Consider the following 27,925-nt stretch of genomic DNA (forward strand, 5'->3'; position numbering starts at 1 on the left):
CCAACAAATTGATCTCTCTCTCTCTCTCTCTTTCTCTAAATCAATTAAACATTATTTTTTTTAAAAAAAGCAGTATGGTCGGTTGCTGTCTAACCAGCATAGCCTATGGCTTCCTCCCCTACAACCAACCACAGATGAGGTACTGAAGCTGGAGGGAGGTAGGTGTATCCCAGTGCAAACCCCCACATTGTGGGAAGCACGTGGGTCATGGGAGTGTGCCCAGAGGAGAGGGCCGTTAGAGTAGATGAAAGCCAGACACCAGGGACAGGCATGGTCTGCAGGGCTTCATTAGTTCCTCCCTTTTTCCCCTCTTCCTTCGTATCTCCTGGACAAGCCCATCAGCTGTTGCAATGCGTTATATAGCAGCCCCATCCAAGTGCCATCCTGGGATGTTGGGTAACAATTGGTACTTCAAAAAATTGGTTGCATGAGTTGATAAAGGTCAGTGCAGGCCTATATTTTCCCCTCTTTATGGCAACTTCTTATGACATCAGGACTCCACCCACACCACCTACAACCATGGCCTAGTCAGTTACAATAAAGAGAGGCAACCCCCATTGCCTGAGCAGTAAGCCTAGGCTAGGGCTAGGACATGAAATAAATCAGTGGTCGATCCCAGACTGCTTTATTCCTAGACACAGCACCACTCCTAATTAATCTAGAATGACACAAGGTAGGGCCTACGCTTTTATCGCTTCCCCAGCTAAACATTTTCAGTCAGGAAATCAGGCCCAAGAAAATATAAAGAGCTAAAAGGAGACTTCAGAAATGTGCAAACACTATAAAAAAGATTACCTTTGTAATTTAAAAACAAAATTTAGAAAAAAAATATATTAAGACTCACTACACAAGATTTTTATGACAATTAAGTCTGATGCATGGAAAGCATCGCCCAGGTATAAAATTTTGTGCTTGTGTAACTAGAGAGGTACTGAACACTGTGGAAGTAAGTTTGTATATTTGGAAGTGGGAAGATAAGGGAGTATCCCCAATTGCTTTTAGTATTTCTTTTGCATCATAGCCTAAGAGGTCATTGCTTAGAGCAAAGGGAAAGATTTTGGGGGGCTTGAGAGGATCCAGTGGGGAAGAAGGTTGGAAGTGTGAGGAAATAGCCTCATGGAAATAAGACAGTGAACTGCCTAGATAAATTCAGCATGTTTGATGGTCATGAGTTTGTAGTGGGGCCAATCTTCTCTGTCATGTGACTTCCATCATCAACACTCAGCTGTACTTTTGCAGACATGAGCAGAGTAGACAGGGAGTTTATCCAGGTGAGGGCTTTGCCAGACGTGACCAAAAGATAAAGGACATAGGAATATAGAGAATTGGCAAAGGTGTAATTGAAATGGTAAACCATTCAACTGAAGCTGAAAAAAATAAATATGTAGCAAAATGACTGCCAGAAAGGAGAACGTGGAGATACCAATGACTTTTACACATTTTCATCTTTATGCAGATTTCCTACAGCTTGCTGAATGAACCAATTATGTTTCTTTTAAAAGAATGACCCTTTTCTTTTATTCCTTACACTTTACACATTATGTACTCCTGAATATGTTTAATTTTAATCACCAAATATTTTATAAGAAGAGAGTGTAGAGGTGAAATTACATTTATTTCCCTAATAAATCTCTTCACAAGGTTGTATATAGTCAAACTGTTTGTTACAATGGATGAAATCCATGCTTTGTTTCTCAAATAAAGAATGTCCTTTTCTTCTGACAAGAACAGTCATCCTTAGTTGATAATGGATTAAAAGCTCTATATCTTTAGGTGCCTGTTCCCAAGGAACTTCCAGCTGTGGCAAGAATGTACTTGTAGCTAAAACTCACAAAATGAACATGATATCCTTTAGGAAGTCTTGCTGATCACAATCACAATATTCTAGGGTCTCTTCCTCACTCTGGAAAGTACACAACCTGACTCATGCTAACAAACTCTCCAGCTGCTCTGCTCTGCCAGCAAGGCCAGGTGGACTTACATGACAGTCCAGGTGATGTCAAAATGGCTGCGAAAACTTAAGGCCACAGGAAAGAAACTTCTAAGAGATTCCCCAGACCCCGCGTGTGGAGGCGACCTCAGCTGCAGCCCCCGCAGCCTCTGTCAGGAGAGCCAGCAGGGTCTGTGGCTGTGGATTTAATCCCACCTCTAGTCAGGCCCGTGTTCTCTGCTGCCATCTAGTGACCACTCCTGGAAATGCAGACCCACAAACTCCCGGAAAGACCTCAGGATATGCTGTGATTCTGGAATAAAGTTGTCAAGAGACATAGGGGAGGGATTTGAGAAATAGAAGTGAAGAAACACGCCCTGGCTGTTGTAGCTCCGTGGATTGAGCACTGACCTTCAAACCAAAGGCTCGCCAGTTCAATTCCTGGTCAGGGCACATGCCTGGGTTGCAGGCCAGGCCTCCAGTAGGAGGCAACCCCAGGAACAGCATCAAAGACTCTGCTGTGACCTTAGAGAGGACAGCCAAGAAAAGGGAACAGCTTTCCATAGACTTCAACATCAGTCCTCCAGGATCCCATTCCAGTAGCTGCATGTGCCTGCCTTCCCTTGAACTCTAACTTATCCACCTGCACCAGTGTCAGAACAATGGGTTTTTTCTTGACCTTCCAACTCCTTTTTTTGAACTTGACTGCTCCAGCCCTTCTCCCTATTTCATATTGTCCAATTCCTATAAGAAACCCTTATTCCATATACCCAGTGACTCTACTTCCCAGAAGGAACTTCACTGAAACACTTCCCATGCTGTAACCGCAGACAGCAAGACGGATGCCCTGTACCACAGCTGGGCCTCCAAATGCATCTCAGGAGATTGCATCTAATGGGTGGAATCTAATTCATGTTTACATTAAAGAAAATAAGGAAGTTGGGAAATGTTTGGTTTTGTTTTGATTTTAAATGTTAAAATGTGAAGATGGTGTTTGTCAGGGTCCTGTTTGGAACAGATGATGTCCTTAAACTGGATACTTTGACAGGAATTTAAAACGTGGATAGAGTTTAGGGAAAGTGGAGAGCGGTTATAGTCCCTCAGCCTGAGGGGTAAGTCAAGGGAGCAGATAATACAACCAGAGAGAGGGGTTTGGAGGGAACATCTGACAGGAGCAGGGGCCTGCTACAGAAATAACAGAGGCACAGCGATAACCCAGTTTCACCTGTTGTCAGGGATAAATATCCTGACCACTCTCTCTTCCTGCCCTCTGGACCTCCCCTGGGCTCTCCATGGCTGTCTCCGGGCTTTTGCCTATGCTACATCCATACCCCCTGGGCAGTTAACTCCTGACCACTCTTCTAATATTACATCAGATATTACTTCTCCATCAGGAAGACTTTTCTCTATTTTCAGCAAAACCATTAAAATTCCTTTTGGAGATATTTAAGGTCCCATGAAATTATTGATGATAGGGATTCCCAGTTTTAAAATTCTACTTCATCATAGACCAATGTTTGAAAATTATAAATCAATTAATTAGAAGAAAGAAATACAAATAAAATACAAGACAAAATTTTTACAACTAGATTCAACTGCATATGTCAAATTGACATTTCTTAATGTGTATCCTCAATTCAGAGCTACCATTGATTCTCTATCCTGGCTACAGTCATGAGGATAATTTGACAGAATCACCTGGAGAGATTTATGAAAATAGTGCTAATTCCCTACTGCAGACCAACCAGATCAAAATGGCTGGAACGTGAAGCCTGGCATATATACCATTATTTACATATTTTCAGTTCCCCTATATGATTCTAATATAAGACTATGGTTGAAAATCAATTACCCAAATGATAGGTTGGCTAAAAGGATAAACAATCTTCTTTCTCTTTAGTTGCATAGTGTAAAAGCTAGAATAAGCTTGTTTCTTACTACCAACTTAATTTATTCACAAAATATCTACATTGAAAAAGCCCTCTCTGCTAAGCATGTAGCTCTAATTACTATAGATTTTTCTTCAGTACTCTTTTTTGTTTCCCCAATGTGTGTGTATGTGTGTGTGTGTGTGTGTGTGTGTGTGTACACGCCCTCAGAAGTAGTTTATCTAAATTATTGCAGGTACTGGGGACTTAGTTTTGTTTTGTTTTTAAGATTTTGTTTATTTTTAGAAAGGGGAAGGGAGGGATAGGGACATCAATGTGTGAGAGATACATCGATCAGTTGCCTCTTGCATATCCCCAAGTGGGGAACTGGGGTCCACAACCCAGGCATGTACCTGGACTGGGTATTGAACTGGCGACCTTTTGGTTAAGAGGCCACCACTCAATCCACTGAGCCACACCAGCCAGGGCTGGAGAATTAATTATTTTAAAAATTTTGCCCAAAGGACTTCTTTCTTTTCTTTTTCTTTCTTTCAATTTATGTAACTACCTTCGTAAATGTTTTTTCTGTTGTCAAACCAACCGTGATGCCTCTTACCCTTCCAGCAGCCCAGCCTAAAAATGTCAGATTAGTCTAATTCATATCCTCGATTACATCAGAAGATTTTTACATAAATTTATTCATTTACTCCAATGAAAATGATTATTTTTATGTTGTCTTTATTTCTTTGATTATTTTGCAGCTGGGTCTTTTATTTTTTTCTTAAGAGTTTTCATGGAGCTTCTCTATTTTCCCCAGAAATGTTCTACTCCCTTATAGTCTCAAAGATCTAAGGCTGAACACCTTCAAATGTTTTACCATTCTCTTTTGTGTTTTAAAGACTCTAAATCATCTTTATGAAGGTATGGGGGATTCTGGAAAATTATTTAGGAGAATTTTCAGAAGTTACTCTTTCTTTGCCAGTTTTCTATTCTTAAATATCTTAGTGAATTTTTCTAAATGAGAGGCTTCAATGTAATGTTATTTTTTCTCTTTCTCCCTATTTTCTTCCTTGACAGCCTGACTGTAGAGACAGAAACTGAAAATTTCAGATGAGACTCTGGGGAATACATTAGGAGGCTGTCCCTGAATCTATTTTTTTTCTCTTCTACTTAATAGAGGTTTTCCTTTCACCCCTCTGGGCAAGAAAGGGTTTTACAGCTGAAGCTCCATCTACCACCCCCAACCCAGTAGCCTAGTTAGAAAAGTGAGGGTGAATTTCTTAAATGTGAAAATGATCTGGAACTCATTTCTTCTCTTTGACATTCAACAGCAGCTAGCCTCTTGTAGGACATCCACTTTAGCAAATCGTAAAGGCACTCAGGAATTAATTAATGAGGAAGTTTTTCATGAAGCTGTTGTCTTCCTTTTTACTTCAAATACCCTTCTTTTTCTGCAAGCCTACAGATATGATGTGGTGTTCTCTGATGAAGATCAACATTATGTATTAAGTGTTGACTCAACCTGGTGCTGCCTTGTGGTTGGGAAATTAAGGTGGAGATGAAAGAACATGGGTTTTAGAGTTAGAATACAGAGTTCAAGTTTCTTATCACTACCCCCTATTAACCTCATATTTGTAATTTATTTGCTTGGTCTCTCTCTACCTTATTTCCTTTATCCCTGAAGAGGCAGTCATATCTACTCCTATAGAATTGTTGAGAGAATTACATTTGATAGTATACATAAAAGGGTGAAACACAGGGCTTGGCACCAAGGGGGGTATTCCAAGGAGAAGCAACTAGGCCTCGACATCCAAGAGAGCTGACCATGGGGCTGTTGATTGGTGGGAACAGAGGTTGTCAAACAAACCCCACTCTTCCACTATCCTTGACTATGTCCATAACAGTCTTGTTATGTGCTTTCCCTGACATGCTGGTGTTCAATCCTGGTTACACATTAGGATCACTTAGGGAATTTTTAAAAAAATAATGAAGGAGAGGGTGCAGTGACAAATGAAATCAGACTCTCTGGAGGGATAGGCAAAGATATTTGTTTCTCAGATAGTTCTAATGTCTAAGTCAAGATTGAAAATCTCTGAACTAAGCAATTTTATACTAAGAAAAAATATCATAGTAACTTTAAGAACAACCATTAACCATTAACAACAACAACAAAAGAGACATGCCATAGACTGGGAGAAAACATTTGCATAACAAAAATCTCATAAAGGACTACTATCCAGAATTTATAAAAAACTTTTATGTTTCAACAATAAGAAGACAAGCAACTCAGTTAAAAAGTGGGCAAAAGATATGTACAGATGATCTGTATCAATCATGTTTTCTTTTTTTAATTTTCTGCATGTCATGATATTTTGACATCTTACAAAGCTTGCTGGCTGGGAAGAGACTGCCCTTCCAGGGCTAACCTATTCTTAGAAATAGCAAAGGCTGGGTTGGGAACACATCCATTATATGCAAGCCCATCACTCCCAAATCTAGAGCCCCAACCACCTCTAATTCTCACACACCAAGCCGATGTTTCCTATGCCTTAAATCATCCCAGGGCCAGGTACCAGACAACTAAAGACCTCCTATAACCCAAATTCCACTGGAATTATTCATATGAGCCTGTCCTAAATGGATACTTTGCCCACAGCAGAAGCCCCAGTAAAGCTGATTCCTCCTCCTTTTTCACTTGCCCAGTCTCAAATGGGGGCCTGGGGAAAGAGGGTGGGTTTAGTAGACAGCAGTACGGCTGCTCTTTGGGAAATTTGCTGAGTAGATGTGAGTGTTTGGATTCTTCAGCAATGTTTTTAGGCTGCTTCCAAATTTGCCCAGGCCTCTCCCTTTCCCTGTCTTCTTGTTCCCCGTGCAGGGACCAAGTGCCCATTCCACTTCTCTAGGGCAATTGCTTTGAAACACTTTTTTCCAATTACCCTTAAAGTAAATATGAAAATCTGTGCATGCTCATGATCATTTTTAAGTTAACTAACATTGTATCATATATTTAAGTACATCAATTTCTTATTAATAGAAGATGCAAAATAATAAATGTTTTATTAGATGAAAAAAGATAATTGATTATAATTGAAATCACTGTCTCAAGATAAGATTTGATGAAACAGGTCTAAACCACCTTTTTGAATAAACATGTTCCACCTAAAGAAGTGATGTTACACTTTTATCTAGCACTTTTATCCAATAGTCCTCAAATTTTTGGTAGCCTAACAAAACATTTTATTTGCATTTAAGAGAGCAAGCATCATTATCTATTCTTCCTAGCTTATCATGAATCCAGTGTCCAAAAATGGATCAAACACCCTGTTTCTCAGGCCAGACTTGACCTTTAACAGAAATGTATACAAGATATATACATTTTAAGTAATTATTGCAAGAGGTTTCCTTGAACAAAAGAATTAGATATTTGTTTGGCTCCTCAGAAGTATTTATATTCCAGAGCCAAGCAATTTGAGATGGGGATGGGAGATAGTTATGCCATCCTTATTTTTAATCCTCACCGGAGAAATTTTTTTTTTTTTACTTTTAGAGAAAGAAGAAGGGAGAGAGAGAAACATCCGTGTGAGAGAGTAACATCAATTGGTTGCCTCCCGTAACGTGCTGGAACCGGGGATGGTATGTGCCCCAACCAGGGACTAGACTGAAACCTAGCTATGTGTCCTGTTGGGCAATTGAACACTAACCCTTTCAGTTATGGGGCAATGCCCCAGCCAACTGAGCCCCAAGGCTAGGGCAGGTATGCCATTCTTTCATAGCAATGGGCACTCAAACATTTAGGCATACAAGTTTTAGGTAAGGGTACATAAAGGTGCTGACATCTCTTAAACCAATTCATGTAACTTCACATTTTGTAAAGTTTTCAGCTATCACCACGAGTGTGCACACCTATTGTAATCTTTTAAACCTTAACTCTATTTGAAACTATGTATTTATGGAATAAAAAGATTCATACTGTTTAAAGAAACTTCATACTGTTTAAATAACCTGGTAGTGAGAGAAATTGGGAAGGTGCTAGAACTTGTCCGTTGCCCTGGAAATTAGTGATTGTGGTCATCTATTGCCTATAAGTTCAGTCTACTCTAGTTTTAGATTCTTGAGGAAAATCCATAGTTAAGCTTTTTTTCTGAATGTACTTTCTATTTCAACGCTGAACCATTAAAATATAGAAGTCTTTTTCAGATTACTTGCAAAAGCTATCTTTTCTGTTTCTATTTCATATGTAATCATATTTATTTTTGACCTAAAACACTTAAGACTGTATTCATTTCAGAAGATTTTAGTACATTTTCATGTATGTTTGTCTTAATGTATGTGAATACATCATTTGAGAAATTTCAAATGGGATTAAACAATACTTTATGACTATAAAAATTACATGAAATTCAAATTTCATTGTTTATCAGTAGTGTTTTATTGGAAACCACAGCCATGTTCTCTTGCCCGTGGCTGCTTGCATGCTACAATGACCAAGCCCAGTAGTTGCACCAGAAACGACATAGACTCAAATCCCTAAAATATTTACAATATGGTCTTTTACAGAAAATGTTTGCCAATCTCTGCATTGGATAATTGGCATAAAGTTTAAAAAGACTACATTCCAGGGTAGAAACAAAATGGTTTACAGATCGAGTTGATTTTCAGCATTAGTTTTTGTAAAGGTAAACACAAGGGAGAACATTTTTTTTCTTTACTCTTCTAGAGTCTTTTGGCTGGTCTACTAATTAAATTGACATAAGAAATACTAACAAGAGAAAACAAATTTAATTTCATATGTATGCGAGCCTCACTTAGACATGAGAGGCTCTCTGGCAGTCAGGCATTTGAGGCTTATAGGCTATAATGAAAAAAGGAGAAGTGGGTGATGAGTAGAGATCTGGGGTTTAAAGGGAAGGAAGGTGATTCACAGGAGGATGGGAAGAGCAAGTGTCTGTTAAACAAATATGCCATGAAGAAGCAATGGGACACACAGAAGACTGAACAAACAGATCCTGCCAAGCTCTCCACGGCTCACCAAACTTAGCCCATACACTTTGCAGTTATCTTTGGTGAAAGCTCTCTTCCTGAACGTGGCCTTTGATCTAAATTCTTTTAGGCAGTTAATAGGGAGGTATAAAGCTTTTCATGAGTCTTTGGACCTTGATTGTCTTTAGTTCTAAATAATCCACATGCCAAAATGTCACATTCTGGGAAGACTCGTTCTGTACCCCTTCACAGAGAAAACCATTTCAAAACGGAATTCTGTCCAGCAGTTTTCCAAATCATTTGAAGTGAAGTCCAAAGTCATTATCACGGTAAACAATGTCATTCTTGACATTGCTTACATCTGTAACTTCTCATCTGCCCCAGTCATTCTAATTCAGATGCTCTTCTAGAACTCCAACCTCAGGACCTTTGCACTTACTGGATCACGTACACACAAACACCAGCATAACCTACTTGCTTATTGCATTCCTTGTCCTGTTCAAATGTCACCTCATCTAGAGGCTTTCCTTATCCCCTTGTCTAAAATAGTCTCCAGCCCCACACACACATACTCTATTTTCTACAAAGTAAGCCGCCCTGACTTAGGTACGTTACGGAAGTTTTATTCAACACTGTATTTTAAATATTGTTTTTTTAGAGAGAGGGAGAAAGAGAGAGGAAAAAAACATTGATGTGTGGGAGAATCATCAGTCAGTTTCCTCTTGCATGCCTGCAACTGGGAACCTGGCCTGCAACCTAGGCATGTGCCCTAGCAGGGACTCAAACTGGCAATCTTTGGGTTCACAGGCGAGCACTCAATCCACTGAGCCACACCAGCCAGGGCTCAATGCTATACTTTAGAAATGTTTGGTTCAAAGTAGATGCTCAAAACTATTTGTGGATTGAATGAATAAATGATCCCCCAAATGGATATATGTGATTGAGTTAATTTTTCAATGAGAAATTTGTATCTAAAATGTTGCAGTTATATATATATATATTTCACACACAAAATATATACATGCACATACATACTATCCCACTTGGTTAATGAAAAGATTTAAGGCATTAAAAAAAGTGAGTAAAAATGTGGACAGATTTGCAGGTAAAATTGAACAACTATTGGCTAGGCTGCATAAACCTGGAATAGCTAGGGACACTTAGAAACCAGTCACAAAGGATCAGGGGTGCACAGACGAGGAAGGGCCTCTAAACAGGGCTGGAATAGAGAACAACAGTGAATATGAACCTGCAGGTGGCCTGTTAGGGCCTCTCACTCATAATGGCTCATTATCCATTTAACAGGCCTGTTATGTGGGTCCTTTTACAGATAAGGAAACTGACTTCCAGAGAAGTAATTTGCTTTAACCTTCTCTCATTTTCTTATGCAACTAAACTAGTGGATTAAATGGTAATATTACCAAACATAAAAACAATACACTGTTGGTGATTTGCTTTATTGGAATTCTGAATCCAATAAAATGAAATTACGCTTTATTGGAATTCTGCAAAGAAGCAGGCAATGTGGACAAAGAGGACTAAGGGCTGAATTTATGGTTTTTCCTAACAATTCACTATGGAAATAAGACAGGGAAATGATATGGGTGGGATTTGTCTAAAACCAAAAGTTGTCCTGGAGCTAGAAAGCAAATGGAAGAAATTAATGATTTCCTTAGAATTAACAGTAGAATCCGTGTTACTTAGCATCTTTATATGATCCGGAGGAGACTCTATGAAAGAATTATTGGATTTAAATCGACTTTTCCCATGTAGAGACTGAAAGGTTTAGATAAGAAATAGCAATCATTGAGATGTTAATGAATCCTATCTCCACCTGAGGGATCTTAATAGCTGACTTCTGGCTAGTTAAATGCGCTATTCCATTCTAAAAGAAGGGGTGTGTGTGTGTTGGAGGTAGTAGGGGAAACACCCAATGACTAAAGTACTGATGGAATCAAAATGGGAATTGTTAGAAAATAGAAATGGGGCAAGACTGAGTTTGGGGTTAAAAAAAAGAACTGTTAATATTTTTCTAAGAAGTAACTGAAACCTCCCCTAGGAAATTCTGACACCACCACCACCACCAACCATGAAAACAACAAAAGCCGCCCTGGCTAGTGTGGCCCAATGTGTTGGGTGTCATCCTGCAAACGAAAAGGGCGCTGGTTTGATTCCCAGTCAGTGCACTTGCCTGGGTTGCAGGCCAAGTTGGAGGTGTGCAACAGGTAACAGATGGATGTTTCTCCTACCCGTTGATGTTTCTCTCTCTCTCTCCCTCCATTCCCCTCTCTAAAAGAAAATAAATAAAATCTTTAGGGAAAAAAAACAACAAAAACCCTTTCCATACTCTTATGTAAAAGCATGGAGTCGAGATAGTTCGAATATTGTGTATTTTTATTGTTACTTGTGAAAATGGGTTTTTTGAAGGACAGCTAAACTCACTGGAAAGATGTGGGTAAGGGGGTGGCTGCTTACAGCAACTGAGAGAACATGAAAATACTAGGTTGAGGGAAATAGAGGAATATCATGCATTGACGAGAACACAGTGGTTTTTATTTGTTGTTTTTGCCAGTCAAGATCTGCTAAGATATATAGATTTACTTCTAGTTTCCTGGGTGTAATTTAATACTTCACTTTCCCGGGGCTCAAACTGCCTTTCCAAAATCATCATTTCATAGTTATTTGTTTATTCATGCTACCCCCTTCCCCCTTGCACTGTTATTAGCTCCTCAAGTGAGAAATTTTTTTTATATTTAATTTTAAAATCTGTTGTGTATCTCCTTAAGATTTCTACCAGATTTATAAAAAGAGTAAACATATTTATGTTTTTCTAAGATTACGTGATGTCTCACAAGATCTGAGGAACATTTAAGGGATTTGGGAGGTGGTGTATATTGTTTATGACTTTTTGTCACAACCAGCATGTCATTAATTCCTATAAGAGGAAAATGATTGTAAAATCATGAAAATTTGTTATGCTATGCTTTGACATGTATCTTTGGTACTTTCTCAAAATAGTCTTAGTAATTCAACTTGGCGAAAGAAAAATGAGAGTTTGAAATAAATTCTACCAATATGAAGCCATAAAAGTTGGGATAGAAGAGCTGATATGATGAATATGAATTTTTATTGACTACTTTCTCTAAAAATGAGAATAATGAGATTCTTTTCAAAGATACCACCTGTCATCACCTCACTCCTTTTCTTGTATTTCCTTAATTAATGAAAAATTTACATAATTTTCTTCAGTTTTTCTCTAAGCCATTTTTTTTTTTTTAAATCAATGATATTTGTTAGAGATAGTAAGGCAGACTTATTTAGGACCATCAGGTGAGGTACAGAGACCACTGCAAAGAGATTTTTTATAGTAGGAGAGAGCTTGAGCTCAACTCTGAACACAGCATTGGTAAATGGTAATTTATAGCCAAGGTGGAAGAAGGGTAGGGGGTGATGTAAATGGATGGAAAATTACAAAGAAACATCAAGGATCTGGGAGATTCTGGCTAAACCAGCTTAATGGGATTCTTGCTGACCGCTGGCCAGCCAGGGTGATCAGACATCTCCCAGGAGAGGGGGGTGGAGAATGAGACACCTGATCAAATACATGCGACTGTTGGAGCTCTTATGGCCTTTGCTATCAGGTTTTCTGTGAAGTCAGAAATTCTGAAGATCAAGAAGAGCCAGATTAGGTTGCCCAAGTATTAGCCTTACATCAAAACTTGTTTCCCCCCTGGCTGGTGTAGCTCACTGGGTTGAGTGCTAGCCTGAGAACTGAAAGGTCTCTGGTTCAGTTTCTGGTCAGGGCATATGCCTGATTTGCAGGCCATGTCCCCAGTTGGGGGAGTGCAAGAGGCAACCAATTAATGTTTCTCTCATTCATCAATGTTTCTCTCCTTCTCTTTCTTTTCCTATTCCTGTCTCTCTGAAAATAAAAAAAAAATCTTTAAAAAAGAAAAAAGAAAAAAACTTCTTCCCTATATAGTGTCTAAAAATTGTTTACTTCTTTTTTACCCATTAAAAACACCTTCAATTAGAGATTTTATTTAGGAAAACAAGCATCTTTACTATTGTTATTACTGTAAGCATAGGTGCATCTTTAGGCAGATATGGTATATAGGGTTGATAACTCCTTATTATAAACTATTTCACTCCTGGTGTTTTCCTGAAAGTTAACAGAGATGAACAGGATGGAGCCAAAGGTGGATGAGGCTTGTGATGAGGGAAGAGAAGGTGGAGAAGGGAAAGGGTGAGCCTCACTGAGCTGGCTTTGTGAGGACTGTGGGGAAGAAGCACACTGTGAGGTGGGAGAAAATTATGTCAGGAAAAACCATGGAATACTTTGAAAACGGGTAAAGGATTACTGAGTGTTCTGTGGAATATTAAGTGTTTTCTAGCTCAGACTTCCTGGGTCACCTGTTTCATTGTCTCTGACAAGAAGAAAATTCTGAGATGTCCTAAATTAAATTATAGCAGACCAGAGGCAAAACCAACAAAAGATTGCTCACGTTCCTTAGTATTTGTTGGAATTATTAAACTAACTTCCAGTTGGCTACTCCTGAGATTATCTAAAGAGAGAGAATAGCCAGGGGCTGTGGAACGTTGGGAGCCCCTGCTTCCAGTTTACGCATGAATTTTATAGACTCTGCTGCTCCTCTCCCAGAACTAGCCCCAAGCCCTTGGTCTATAGCTAATGTAAATCCTTGCAGAATGGCTTACATGTCCCCCGACCCTCCAAATTGATGTATAAAAACATTTGAAAACTCTGGGAGAAGTGGTGGACATGTTGTCTTTTTTTTTACCTGATAGACCACTTTTTGGTTTTTTCCATCCTCTAACCTGCTGTAATTTAATTTAGAATATCTCAAAATTTCTCTTTGTCATCTCAGGGCTATTTTATCACTGTGTTAGCTACAGTAAATAGTAATGTGATAGGATTCAGGACACACTACACCAAAATATGGCACCTTGATGTGCAGAATATTTTAAGCTGAAGGAGGTTGAGAAAATGGCAGGTGCAGGAAGGAATCTCTGAACTTCCTCCTCCTCCTTCTCCCCTGAAGCAGGTAGTAAGACTCTTGTGAGAGGTGCCCTCTCTCCACCCAAAAGAAAGGAACGTCTGTAACTCCAATACAAAGGGACATCAAGAATCCGACTAACAGGCTTTGCTTAATTCCCTCCAGTTTACTACACTTACCTCACGCCCTTTGACCTCTCACCGTTCCTCATGAGCACCCACTCTGCGGTGGACCTAGCATGAAAGCACCCCAATTCAACTGGTTCTTTAGGTCTTCATTTCTTTACGAAGTTTCCCATGTCACATAAAATTTACATTGAATTAACTCATATGCTTTTCTGCTGTTAATTCATCTTTGTCAGTTTAATTTTCAGACCCAGTCAGGGACCCTGAGAGTGCCAAGGAAAACATTTTTTCTCTTCCACAAATGCAAATAATATCTTGTCCATTAGACACAAAGGCATTTTTGCTACAAGGGATGCAATTAATTATTGCCCTGTGAATATTGACCATTTTGACGTCTGCTGCCAATTTCATGTCAACATATCTGATTGCTTATATCTTTGTCTGCTCTTCGATGTTTCCTTCAACCTGTTTTTTAAAACAATTTCTTGGTTTCTTCATTAATTAATTAGTTTTTAAAAGATCTTTGATATGTGTTTTTGCATTTAATTAACAGCTTAGTTTTCCCTTTTATAAAATTGAAATCTTAATAATTTAAGAGATCATACTCCAAGATGCCCCATGGCTTCTCCACAAAGCAAAATGAACACATATCTTGGAGAAATATACCTCTAAGGCAGACCCAACAAGTCTGCTGTGGCTCCCAGAGGCAAATACCTAAACATACACCTTTCACTTTGCTGACTCTTTCCCCCATTGCCACAAACTTGTATAGACTAGTATGTTTTTGTGTTTCTTTAGTTAATATTGACCTATTGTAATAGAGCAAACTGGGAATTGTGCATGTGGAACTTTGATGCATGATCTGACAATTAGTGTTGAGGGAAAGAGGTTTTTATTTGCAGGATCCAACCATGGGGGTGCTAGTAGCACTCTTGCTTGGAGTTCTGTTCTCCCAGGAGACCCAGTACTTACCTTGCTCCCCAAAAGGCTGTAAGCGAAAACCAAGCCCTATAGTTCCGCATATCCTTATCTGTTCTTAAGCCAGCTGCACAAACAGGTCTCCATCCCCTCTGGAATGTACACTTGTGGGTTTCAAAGTCACCATCCTCTCACAGCAGCTCTCTCCTTCAGGATCTGGGCTACGTTGTCCTCAGTCTCCATGTAATAGTCCATGAAAGTATGTGCCATGTTGCACTGGATCATGGTGAAGTCCGAGAAAGCACAAGTCCTGAGAGCATGGCCTCTCCATATGTCCCTCAGAGAAGCAGAAGTCTCTGGTCACAGTTCAGCATTCCGGGCATCTCCCACTAATCCATGCTTGGTTAGGCAGGTCCCCACACAGCTCCATTAGCTCTCTCCTTACACCAGTTTCTCCTACACAGCTGTTACTTCACTACAGACCACATGCCTACTTCCTTATCACATGAGGCTGCATGGCCTAATCCTCAGAGGAGCTGGTGTAGCTCCTCCCTCACGACAGGCAGCTTAGCAGAACCTCTCCTGACTCAAGGCCCCTTCGTCATGGCTACCTCCTCCTTCTCTCTCCTCATGACCAACCTTCATGGCTGCCTCCTGCTATAGCCCACATCATTCCTATCTCACTACAGGCAGCATATCAGACCAAATTCTTCTCTCTTTCAGCCCTCCCTTATTTTAAATGCTGACCTGAAACTTCCTATGTGACTTCATAAACGGTCCCTCCTACTGTGGCTTACTTTTGGCAGTTGCCCAATATCTTTACCTTCATTTGGCTGCCATCCTTAGTCGGAGCAAGAATGACTCAGTGATGTAGGGGCCTCTGTCTCCCCTGGCTATGTCACAGGTCAGGATACATTCTGGAAGTCAGGTACAGCTTTTACCCAGGGCAGTAGCACAGCTATAATCTTGCCTTTTGTTATGCAAAATATCTTAAACACTGTAGCATCTCTTCCCCCACTCCCTAACCATGGGCTTTGGGGACTTTGGGAACCCCTCACTCTGTACCCTGTTACACTATGGCTGAAGTTGTATTGTAGAACTGAAGCTCTAAGTATTCCATGTGTCTGTGCGTATGTGTTTCCAATTCAGAAAGGCCTTTACCTCTCATTTTATAACTGTAAAAGTGATTCCTATCATTGGAGAATATTATATACTAGTTAATAATGTTTCTTAAACTGTGTTCTGATTATCGTATTTGGCTGTGTATAATGTGCACCCACGTTTTTGGCCCCAACTTTCAGGAAAAAAGTCTTTCCTTTTAATTTTTAACTAAATTTTCTTATTTATATTTAGAAACAAAACTGGTTATCATATTCCAGGGTATTATTTTGCATTCAGGTATCATTATTGATTCCTAGAGTTATACCTTAAACACATCAGCATAAATAAAAGAATTAAAAACATTTATATAGATACAGTATTAGTACTACCCAGGTATAATGTGCATCCTTATTTTTCCCTTAGAAATTTGGGCAAAAAAGTGCCTATTATATATGGCAAAATACTGTAATTTATTGATAACTAAGTGCTTATATAAACTGAATATTCTTAAATTCCCAGAAAATAAGGGAATCAAATATTTATTACTTTAAAAAATGTTATACTTAAAAATAAACAGAAACAATTAAATGAAACATTTTAAAAATTCAAATTTACATATTTAAGGTAAAGGTGTGGTGAATGAAAATAGTTTTAATAATTATAATTTTAAAAAGGAGCTATGTCTTCTCTCCGATTTATCAGTGTTAAGTATGATATAAATGTATGTCATGGAATAAAAAACGTTTCCTCAGGCTTCTTAGGCTCAGGATTTAGTGGTTTTTTAATTCAATTGAAAAAAGACAAATTAGCAAGAGAAAAGATGGATTTTTATTCAGGTACTTACATCCAGAGCTCACAGAAAAATGTGACTCAAACGGCTGTTAGAATTTGGGATTTACATACCATCTTAACAAGGGTGAAAGGAAGGGAACAGCACTTACAGGAAAACAAGTTACTTTTTGGAAATATTAATGAGCCATAGAATGGGAGATAGAGGTTTTGTGACAATATCTGTTTACCGTGATGCAGACTTCTCACCTCTAGTGATGAGTCAGTCTCTCCTGGATTCTCCCAGGGAGATAATTTATGACAACTGAGTTGTTTTTTGTTTTTTATAGTTCTTTTGGGAGGCGGTACTTTCAAGCAGATGGAAGATGTCAAGAATTCAAATGCCATCCACTCAAAATAATTTTTATGTCACAGTAGCATACTCTGAACCCCCTCATTTACATTTTATTTTACTTGAATTTGTTTTTGCTAAGCTACAGGTTTATTGATCATTAAATAATAAGTTGATATTACTTTGATACAATGTTTAAGATTTTGAAAAATATAAATTTTGTTCAATTAAAATGAATCACGAAATTTTAAATTTCAACAGTAGTTATGTTTTGTAGTATGTCAGCTTTAAGATAATTCCCAAGATCTTTAGGTAACTTAAGACCTTAAACTATTAAATTGAGTTAATTAATAGGTAATCATTGAATAACAGGACAATTTCTAGATAAATCAGAATACTGAATCATTGATTATAAAAAAAGCTTGAAGTTTATCTACTTTTCATTTTATTTCTATGCTACAAAGAGTCTATATTTTCAGTCATGTTAATAAATGTATTCATGTTTGCCACTTTAATTAGATACAAAAGAGATGTGTATTGCTGTAGAAAGTTGTGTTATGTGTTTTCACATGCTAGTTGCTCAAACGCTTGTGTATGATACACAGTTCAATGATCTATTGCTGCTGGAAGCAAATAAAAGTCAGTTATTTTGTTAAAAGTTGTAATTATTAGATGTGGTTTAGATTCTAATAGGAGCAAAATGACAGGGTAATAAATTGTGCATGTCCTTTGTTTGTTTGTTTTTTAAGCAGTGTTTTTTCCCCCTAAAATAAAATTTAAAAATTTAAAAAATTCTCTGAACTCCTTTACACTTAAAAATTGGGGGGAGTGGGACTGCAGAGTTTTTGTGTAAAAAGTGTGAAAAACATTTTTTTTAATAATTGAAAAAGAGCAGTAACATAAACCGATTGCATATTAAAATAACAAATAGCATTTAAAAACAACAACAACCCTGCATTTTCTAAAACCAAAAATATAAGAATGGTTTTACATTTTGGAGCATTTTTTAAATGTTTGAGTTACTAGAAAATAGCTGGATTCTCATGTCTGCTTTTGCATTTAATCTGTTGTGAAAGCCTATGTACTGTACACTTCTGAGAGAATGAAAATGAAATGGGCAAATAACAGTTTAATATTATTATAAAAATAGTTTTTAGTTTGTACATCCCCTGAAAGAGTCTTAGGGACCCTAGAGGTCTAAGACTGCACTGCATCCTTGTCATAAACTGAATGTTCACATCCTTCCAAATATATACGTTGAAACGCAGTTCCCAACGTGATGGTATTAGAAAGTAAGGCTTTTTGGAGGTGATAAAGTGATAACAGCAGAGCTCTCATAAATGGGATTAGTGCTCTACCGACTGCTCCCTTACCCCTTTCCGGACATGTGAGAACACAAATAGAGTTAGCTGTCTATGAACCAAGAAGCAGGCCCTCACCAGATACTGAATCTGCCAGTGCCTTGCAGAGCCATGAGAAATAAATGCTTGTTGTTTAAGCTGCCCAGTCTGTGGCATTTTGTTATGGCAGCCCAAATGAACTAAAGAGTACCTAAGAAAAGGGTTAGTTTATTCTAGATTATAAAATAGTATAATAAAAAAGACTTGAAAAGTGAATTTTACTTTCTTTGTTTTTACAATACCTGAGTTTGAAAACAGCCTATAAAGTATGTTAAATTTTACCAACGATTACTCAGGTTTAATGCTTACTTCCTTGGCTCATTGATTTACTAACCTTCATTTATAATATGCAAAGTTCACCTTCTGCTTTCATGTTATCTGCCTATGTAGCAGAGATTCTGTGGTTTATCAGAATAGTTTTGTTTGTGTTTTATGTTGATTTTATTATGTTCTTAATTATTTAAGAAAAATGAAGAAAGTCTTGTTTGAGGAGCTAGTTTTCTTTAAAATCATGCTACCTTCTATGTTTATTTTAAAAATCTTTCATTGACACTTTGATTAAATAAGTCCAAATATTGTTTCTTACTAACTTATTGATCCTACCTTAATTAAATGTTTAAAGATACTATGACAACTCTTTTGAAATTGCTTTCCTCATACTGGAATGCTAAATTTATTTATTTATTTATTTATTTTATACTTCAGATATTTTTTATTTCTTCAAATTTGTTGTTTATCAGGAGTGACTGAAATAAAAAATATAATTGAGTCCCACCATCACCATGGAAATGGCTTTAAGAGAAACCTGGTCAGATGAATATTATTGCTTCCCATTTTCAACTAGTATATAGTTGCTATTGATAAATAGACAGCCAACAACAGTCTGTCAAGAATGCTCAAGATATGTTACATAATACAACATGCCTGTTCACGGGGTGGGGAGGAGGAAGACTATGAAATAATTTATGTGAACTTCTTGATTTCATCATACAAGACAAGCACAAAAGCACCACCCATGCCTCTGAGAACATTGGACCATGCACCCTTGAAAAAAGCTTTGCCTCCTTCATCACGAGCAATTTTCCTCCAGCAGTCGAGTGTGCCTGTGTACATGATGTCAGTTCCTTTGCGCCCTGACTGCATCATCATGCGGCGTCGAACAGTGTCAAACGGATAAGAAGTCAACCCAGCCACTGTTGCGACAGACTGTGCGATCATCCAGCTGATGAAGATGTGAGTATTCTTGGGATCTGGAAGCATTCCCTTTGCAGCGTCATAGATACCGAAGTAGGCAGCTCGGTAGATGATAATACCCTGCACAGACACATTAAAGCCTTGGTACAGGCCCTTGATCCCATCAGATTTGTAGATCTTAATCAGGCAGTCTTGGAGGCCTTTGAATTCCCTTTCAGCTCCAGCTTTGCCCACATCAGCTGCTAGACGGGTACGGGCAAAATCAAGAAGATGCACAAAACACAAAGGGGTCCCCCCAGCAGCACCACCTGATGCCAGATTTCCTGCAAAGTAGCGCCAAAAGTGGGTTCTCTTGTCCACACCACCCAGGAAGATATGCTTGTATTTATCTTTGAAGGCAAAGTTGAGAGCCTGGGTGGGGAAGTATCTGATGACATTGGCCAGGTTACCGCGCCAGGACAGAACTCCCTGCTCCTTGGGGATACGAACCACGCAGTCTATAATGCCCTTGTATTGCTTACCTGCGGTGATTTGCTTACTGGATGCTGCACCTGCAGCAGCAGCTTGACCCGCTCGATGGGTGCTACCGCTGTCTTGGAGATGGCCGCGGCCACTCCGCCTGCCAGGAAGTCCTTGGCAGAGGACACAGCAGCATCTGTCATGTTCAAAGGAAAGAAGGAGCGGGAGAACGCAGGATTTGGTTCGTAACCGGCCGGGACTCCAGGGCTCTAGCTGGAATCCCAAATTTAGAAAATGAATAATAAAAACTTCAAGATATCTTTTACACCTCAAAGTATCTTTAAGATTTTCAAAAAGACCCAGGGAAAAATCATAAAGATTTGGTTTTTCATGTTATAAAAAGAGATGCTAGAAATAATTAGGGTTGTTTGAGATGTCCCTATTGTGAGAATTAGATAGGAAGAGCTGTAAGACCAGAGAGATTGTTACTGGTCCCTCGAGTATGTTTGTATTGTTAAATGTTGTCGAGATAAATTTTCAGAGATTGTATGTGTTATGGGATCTCCCTAGAGCTTGGCCAGTGCCCTAGCTATCTAAAATGGGTTTTTACTTTCAAAAATTGGATAAAAACTCATGAAATAGTAATGCATTGCCCCCCAATAGAGAATTTTGCTTTCTTTCATTGTGGTATTTTTGGTTGCAGTAATAAATGAACTATACAGCCTTTGAGTTTTTGTAATCTACAGATAGTTTTTTAAAATTTTTTATTCTGATACTTGCCTCCTGAGGTCTCTGCTCTAAGTTACAGTCCAGAGTTTGTTTCTTCAACAAATAGAGACAATCCAGAGACTAGTAGAAAAGGACCATAACATGCATTTCAAATTATCAGCATTTCAAAAAAAACAGATTCTTGCTTAGGCTTCTGAGGTGATATCACTTAGATAACTTTCAGACCTTACCAACGAACCGAATCAGAATTCCCAAAACTTTTTTTAGTACAGAGACTGGTGCCTTTATAAGAGCAGACAGCGAACCAAGATCTAGCACAGCAAAAGTTATTTAGAAAGGATTGAGTAGAATGATAAGGGAAATTTTATTGCGGTTGTCTGTTTGGAATATTGTTGATGAGTTATTGTTCTATTTCTTGTATATATGAGAAAGCCATTTCTCTTTCTTCTTAAGCAAGCTAACCCACAATAATTAAGTAGACTTCTTTTGTAAGCTGAAATAAAACATTTTTCACATGATACTTGATTCTCACTGACTCCTCAAATTTACAAACTTTTACTAAGTCATTACTTTTCTTGGCAATACAGTTACATGACAATATATTAAATAAGAATCGGTCTGCCTTTATACCAGGATATAACTGGACAAATTGCTTTGAAAATGTAAATTGAGAATGTTTTTAACAGCTATGACCGGTCATCTTTATGGAAAACAGAGGTTGACTTTACATATGGAACAAATACCTACTAAGCCAACTACGCAAAATTGGCTTCCAGGGTCCCAAGCTTACAAATGATAAAAGGAAGTTCACTTAGGCAGTCTGGAAACAGCCAATTTTGAGGACCTCAAAAATAATAAAAAAGATAAGATCATCAATGTGCAGGTAATGCAGAAGAAATCTGGTGAAGAGAAGTTTTGGTACTCAATTCTTTACCCTCAGGATAGAAAAAAATGGAAGCTTTTAAGACGCCAGTCTAGGCTTCCTTACAAAATCTCCCCATCAGAACTTTCTTTTGTGGCCTTAATGCTTAGTGCTTAAGTTTGAATAGCAAACTCAAGGAAACTTACAAGGCTGATTCACACTTTTGCTCATAAGCTTTTCTCTAAGAGCCAGTAATAAATATTTAAGGCTTTCATCAGGGCCAGGTAAGGTGAGCAAGATTTAGCCGTGCCATCCCAAGCTGTATTGGAGCCTGAAACAAAAGGAAAAAATCGGTAACATTGATCCTGTCTCTGTTTAAAATTTTGGCATTTTGGCCCTGTCTGGGTGGCTCAGTTGGTTGGAGCGTTGTCCTGTACACCAAGACATTGCAGATTCTATCCTTGATCACAGTACATACCTAGGTTGTGGGTTCCATCGGGGTCAGCCCATCAATGTTTCTCTCTCACAGAAACATTCCCCTCTCTCTAGAATCAATAGAAACATATCTTTAGGTGAGGATTTTAAAAAATTTTAAAATGTTTACATTTTGTTCAATTTTTTGCATTCCTTTTGATTTTTAAAAATATTGCACCAATGTATTATTCATTCATCATTTATTAATTAGTTTTTAATAAATAACTTAAAATCTTGTGCCTCCCTTAAATCTTGTGCCTGCGGCAAATACTTCAGTTGTCTCACGGTGGACCTGGCTTTGCCTTTTGAGCCACAGGTTCTCTGTGACACCTTCTCAACTCTGCCACTGTAGTGATAAAGCAGCCACAAACAAAAAGTTAATGAATGAGCATAGCTATATTCCAATAAATCTTTAATTATGAAGACTGAAATTTGATTTCCTGTGTCACAAAAATTATTCATCCTTTGATATTTTTTAACCATGTAAAATTTAAGAACCATTCTTTTTATTTTACTTTTTTATACTGTTAGTATTTATTGATCATAAATAAAGTGAAGGAACTCGGCTATGAGAAGAACCTATTACTTCTCCCTAGGATTTTTCTTATTGTTGTTCAATTACAGTTGTCCCAATTTTCCCCCCATTCCTCTCCCCTGCCTTATTCATCCTTCACCTCCCACATTCAATCAGCTCACAGGAGGTACAAAAACAAACAAACAAACAAACAAACAGGTGAAGGGCTGAAATTGGCCCAAGGGCTGCAGTTTGTGGATTCCTTCCCTTGCCTTTCATATGTAAACAATCAGGCCAAACTTAATGAAACCAGCCATTTTTGTGTGTGTGATTAAGAGTAATCTTTGAAATTATTATTAGAAGGGGAGAAGACTATCAGGAAAAATTGTGAAATACCTTAAAATGGCAAAGGAAAAAATATTACTGGGTGTCCTATGATATGCTAGGTGTTGTCTAGACTACTCTGTCATTATTTGTAACTTTCATTGCTTGTGAGTAAGTTTGCCACTCTATTAGTTGCAGTGAACCATGGGTTATACAAATGATTTTTGCTGAAGATGCAATTGATTATTTTCCTTTGAGTTTTGACCCCATTTTTTTTATTATCTGGTTAACAAGTTCATTTCAGCACTCCTGATTGCCTCTATTTATGTCATAATCCTCAGAATCTCCTTGAACTGGATTTTTATACTTTCCTAGTTCCCTCAGAAATTGAGTTAAAACATTCTTTAACACATTTATTTTATTTTTGTATAACATTTATAATTTTATCTTTTAAAAGTATCTTTTAAAAATGGATTAAAGCAAATATAAGTTATTATTAAAAGTTTAGTTCCATACCCAGGGAAAGTGAATATAGCTCTTGGGTTATTCATTTAATATTTATTGATCACCAACTATAGGGCAGGGTATTAGGGACAGAAATATAAATAAGGAAGACCAGTTCCTTCCTCCCAGAGTTCATGATCCAGTAACTGGTCATTCCTATTGATTCATCGATTCATTCACTCTCTTTCTACAAATATTTATCGAGGCCTACTGTTAGCACTACAGCTCACTCACACTTGGGTTGAGTGAACTTTTCCAATATGACCTTCATGTCCTACTAACATGTTAACAATATGGCTGTGGGAAAAATGTGTTACGCATTTCAAGGAACTTATGTTAATTAAAAACCTTTGTAACATCTCTATAACTTTCTCAAATAGAAGAGGAAAAGGTCCTATTTTCATAATTTCTTATTACTACAAGATGAGGAACAATTTACAAATGATTTTTATTTATTCTGTTGTATTGGGAACTAACTATATTATCCATAGATTTCATATATTTTTCCAATGATGCTATTATTGCTGAAAATGTTTCTCAAAATCTTTTTTCTGAAATTGCCTTCAAATGCAATAGTGTGCTATTGTGAATACCTCAGTGTAGATATTCATCCATTTAAGGAGGATTTGATTTTAGAAAGAGTCAAATGTCTTGAAAAAAATTTTGGTTGCAATGTACAGATATGAGACTGAGGATCAAAAATGATAAGGTTTTAGATATCTTCCTATCCACCTTAACTCTTTTACCACAAGAAAAGTAGAAATTACCTAGAGGTCTTTTAGCACTTTAAAGTATATAAAGTATTAAATATGGAGTACTAAATGAAATTTCTGCTTGTAAATTTCCACTTGGGTTCTTCTAATTCCTGCTCCCCCACTTAATTTACCAGTGAGTCTATTAACAAATATGGGTACAAATATTAACAAGTCTCACTTTAGCAATATGATATATAAACACTGAATAATTTAGGAGTTTCTAAAGATAGATTTATATATAATAATTATACATATACATTTTTTTAATTAAAAATTTATTTATTTTTAGAGAAAGGGGAAGGGAAGGGGAAAGAGAGGGAGAGAAACAATGTGTGGTTGCCTCTCATGAGCCCCCTCCTGGGGACCTGGCCTATAACCGAGGTATGTACCTTGACTGGGAATCGAACCAGTGACCTTTTGGTTTGCAGGTCAGCTCTCAATCCACTGAACCACACCAGCCAGGGCCAAAAACAACTTTCTTAGTTGTTTTGTTAAATTATTTTAAACCAGAATCCATTCTTGGTTCGTACACTTCATTTGGTATTTTTGTTTCTTCAGTCTTTTTAGATCTAGTTCAGATATTCTACTTTTGTTTTCATGACATTTACTTTTTGAAGGGTTTAGGTTAGATGTTTTATAAATTATTGTCCTATATTCCTTTCTTCTCAAGTAAGGTTTATTGACATATCATTTATTCAGTGTAAAATTTGTCCTTTCAGTGGTTAATTCTATGAGGTTTGACAGTTACACTCAGTTATATAACTACCACCACAATCAGAATATAGAATATTTCTAACTTCCCCTGATTTTTATTTTGCCTTTTTGTGGTAAATTCATCCCCACACTGCTAAATTCTGGCTACAGTATAACGGGGTGCAGGTCACGGGTTCCCAGAAAATAGGAGAAAATCACCAAACCTTTGATTGGGAGAAGGTGGTAGTGGATGATACTTTAGGATACTTTGCATAACAAGGGCAAGTTAATAGCTGTGCCTTTCTTGAATTGAGAGGGCTGTGGCCCAGAGCAGAAGGTCTTTGTGACTTTAAGAGTGTATAGCGGCTTATGACATAGCCAGGGGAGGTGGATGCCCACCCCGATGTCTGTTTGTAGGGCCCGGAACTCTGGCCCTACAAAAGATGGCAGCCAAAAGAAGGAAAAAGTTACAGGGAACTGTCAAAAGTGACAATCATAGGAGGGGCTGGATATGACATCACATCGGAAGTTCTGGGCCAAGCATTTAAAATAAGGGCGGGCTAAAAGAGAAGGGGTGCAGTCTGTCATGAGGTCTAGTGTATAAAGAGGTGACATGCGGTTCGGAGTAGAAGCCATGCAGACTGAAAGGGAGAAAGCAGCCATGTGGTCTGAAGGGGTGTAAGTAGAGAGCTGATGGAGCTGTGCAGGGACCTGCTTAACCAAGCACGGATTTGTGGGAGATGCTGGGAGCTGAACTGTGACTGGGAATGCTGAACTGCAGATTCCTGCGTCTCTAAAGGACTCAGGGAGAAGCCATTCTCTTAGGATGTGTCCCTCCCTGGACTCTACCATGATCTAGTGTAACACAGCACATGTTTCCCTGCACGATTATGCGGAGGCTGAGAACAATGTACCCCAGATCCTGAAGGAGAGAACTGCTAAGAGAGGATGGCCACTCAAACCCATGAGTATAAATTTCAAAGAGGATGGAGATCTGCTTACACAGTCGGTTTAGGAACACATAAGGATATGGGGAACTTCAGCGCATGGTTTTAGCTTATAGCATTTTGGGGAGAAAGGGAAATGCTGGGTCTTATGAGAGGGCAGGGCTCTGAGCAGGGATGCTCTCAGTCCCCCTGAGGTTGGAAGGCTGTTAATAAAAACCTGTTTCCTTTAATACTAATTGTTGTGTCACGCGTCAAAGTACCACATGGCTGAGCCCCAGTTTGCTTGCTTACACCAGTTTTGCCATTTTGGGAAAGTCATGCAAAGGGAATCGTACAGTATGTATCATTTTGATTCTGACTTCTGAATCTGACTTATTTCACTTAGCATAATGTGTTAAAAATTTAATCAATATGTGGATACCACAATTTATTCATTCGCCAGTGAAAAAATTAGTGGTGTGCATGTTTTGACAATTATATATAAGACTTCTATAAATATTTGCATACAGACTTTCGTGTAAACATATGTTTTAATTTCTTTTTAGTAAACACCTAGGATTGAGATTGCTGGATCATATGGCAACCACTTGTTTAATTTTATAAGAAACTGGCCGCATATTTTCCTCGGTAGCTGTACTAATCTGCATTTCTGGCATGAGTATAAGAGAATATTGGTTGTTCCACATCCTTGCCAACACTTGCTATATAATTTTAAAAAATTTAGCCATTCTAGTAAGTGTGTAATTGTATCTTATGACTTTAATTTGAATTACCTTAATGAATAATGATGTTGAGTTGTTTGCTTTTGAAGGGCAGAAACAGTTTCTGGACTGAGTGGCATTAGAAAGACCCTACTCCCAAAACATTAAAGTAATTTCTCAATTTTTCCCCCTCCTTTCAAGCTTTCTGTCCTTTGGCTGAGATCACAAACCAAACCTCAATGCTTGCCTCAGTCTAGTCAGAAGGCTGCCAGAATTCCAATCCTAAAATTTTTTACTTGTTTTTGTGGATTATGGTTTCTATACCAAAGGAAGAGAATAAGCTAGAAGTTTGAAATTGTTTGGTATTTTTTGAAAATTATTTTCTATTATAGCATACACAAGGCACAGCTTTAGCACTCTCTCTGTCTCTCACGTTCTTTCTTTCACACACAAGTATGCATCACTAATGGATTCCCACAAAATGTATTCCATACTCTTATTTTATTTTATTTTCCCATTAACCCACCCTTCAAAGTTTCTATTCAAAGTAATCATTCTCCAACTTGTTACTAGCAAATTCCCTAACATGCCTGGAAAGGATTATTAATTTTCTTCATAGACTATTCTCTAAACCTACATTTATAAGAAGAAACTATGAAGCATATCTTAATATTGTTGAGTATAGTCTGGAAAAGAAAGGCACAGTCAGAAATGAGACATTTCAGGGGTGAGGGGAAGCTGGTTAGTAATGAAAGTAGATGAAACAACATGAAATAGGCAATACAATTTAAAGTAGGTTTTAGGGTTAATTTCCCTTAGAATTAAAGTTCCTGTTGAAATAATAAATTTTCTTATATCTCTTTATAGATTGTTGTCACTTTCCAATGACTATGTGCTCCACATAGCTTTAGTGACACAGTTTACTTCCCTTAAGACATCAAAAGTAAACTTTTTCCTTTTATTTTGTATAGAATGTTGGTTGGTGATGGAGAGAATGTTATTTATCCTTTCATAGCTGACATGGAAAACAATTATATTAATTTGAGATATAGAGTTCCTTTAGACCCTCAGCACATGAAAATGACAATTATCACGATCTGCAGTTGTATGACCTGATAGCACATCAGCAAAGCCTCCTTCAGTTTTTAGTTCAATAAATATGCAAATTATTCAAATTAGACCTGATTTATTAATGTTTTGGGATATTAATTTTTATAAACATAGAAGAACATAGGAGGAAATACTATATTGATTTGTCAGTGAAAATCATTAGCAAAACAATAGGAATTGGGAGGAAGCCAATACACACATA

At 37.8% G+C, this 27,925-nt stretch overlaps 1 protein-coding gene across 1 annotated transcript; it reads right to left on the bottom strand.

The window, feature by feature from the left end:
• Positions 1 to 19,319: 19,319 nt before the first annotated feature.
• On the bottom strand, positions 19,320 to 20,313 carry LOC129083503 (ADP/ATP translocase 2-like). The gene is given in 2 exon segments (XM_054589335.1): positions 19,320 to 20,193; positions 20,196 to 20,313. Coding segments are annotated over 2 exon segments (891 nt in total). The 3' UTR covers positions 19,320 to 19,420.
• Between the last annotated feature and the right edge of the window lie 7,612 nt (positions 20,314 to 27,925).

This window comes from Pteronotus mesoamericanus, unplaced genomic scaffold (assembly GCF_021234165.1).
Source record: "Pteronotus mesoamericanus isolate MK-2021 breed Mesoamerican mustached bat unplaced genomic scaffold, CSHL_Meso_final scaffold_167, whole genome shotgun sequence".
In the NCBI taxonomy this organism is placed as follows: Eukaryota; Metazoa; Chordata; class Mammalia; order Chiroptera; family Mormoopidae; genus Pteronotus; species Pteronotus mesoamericanus.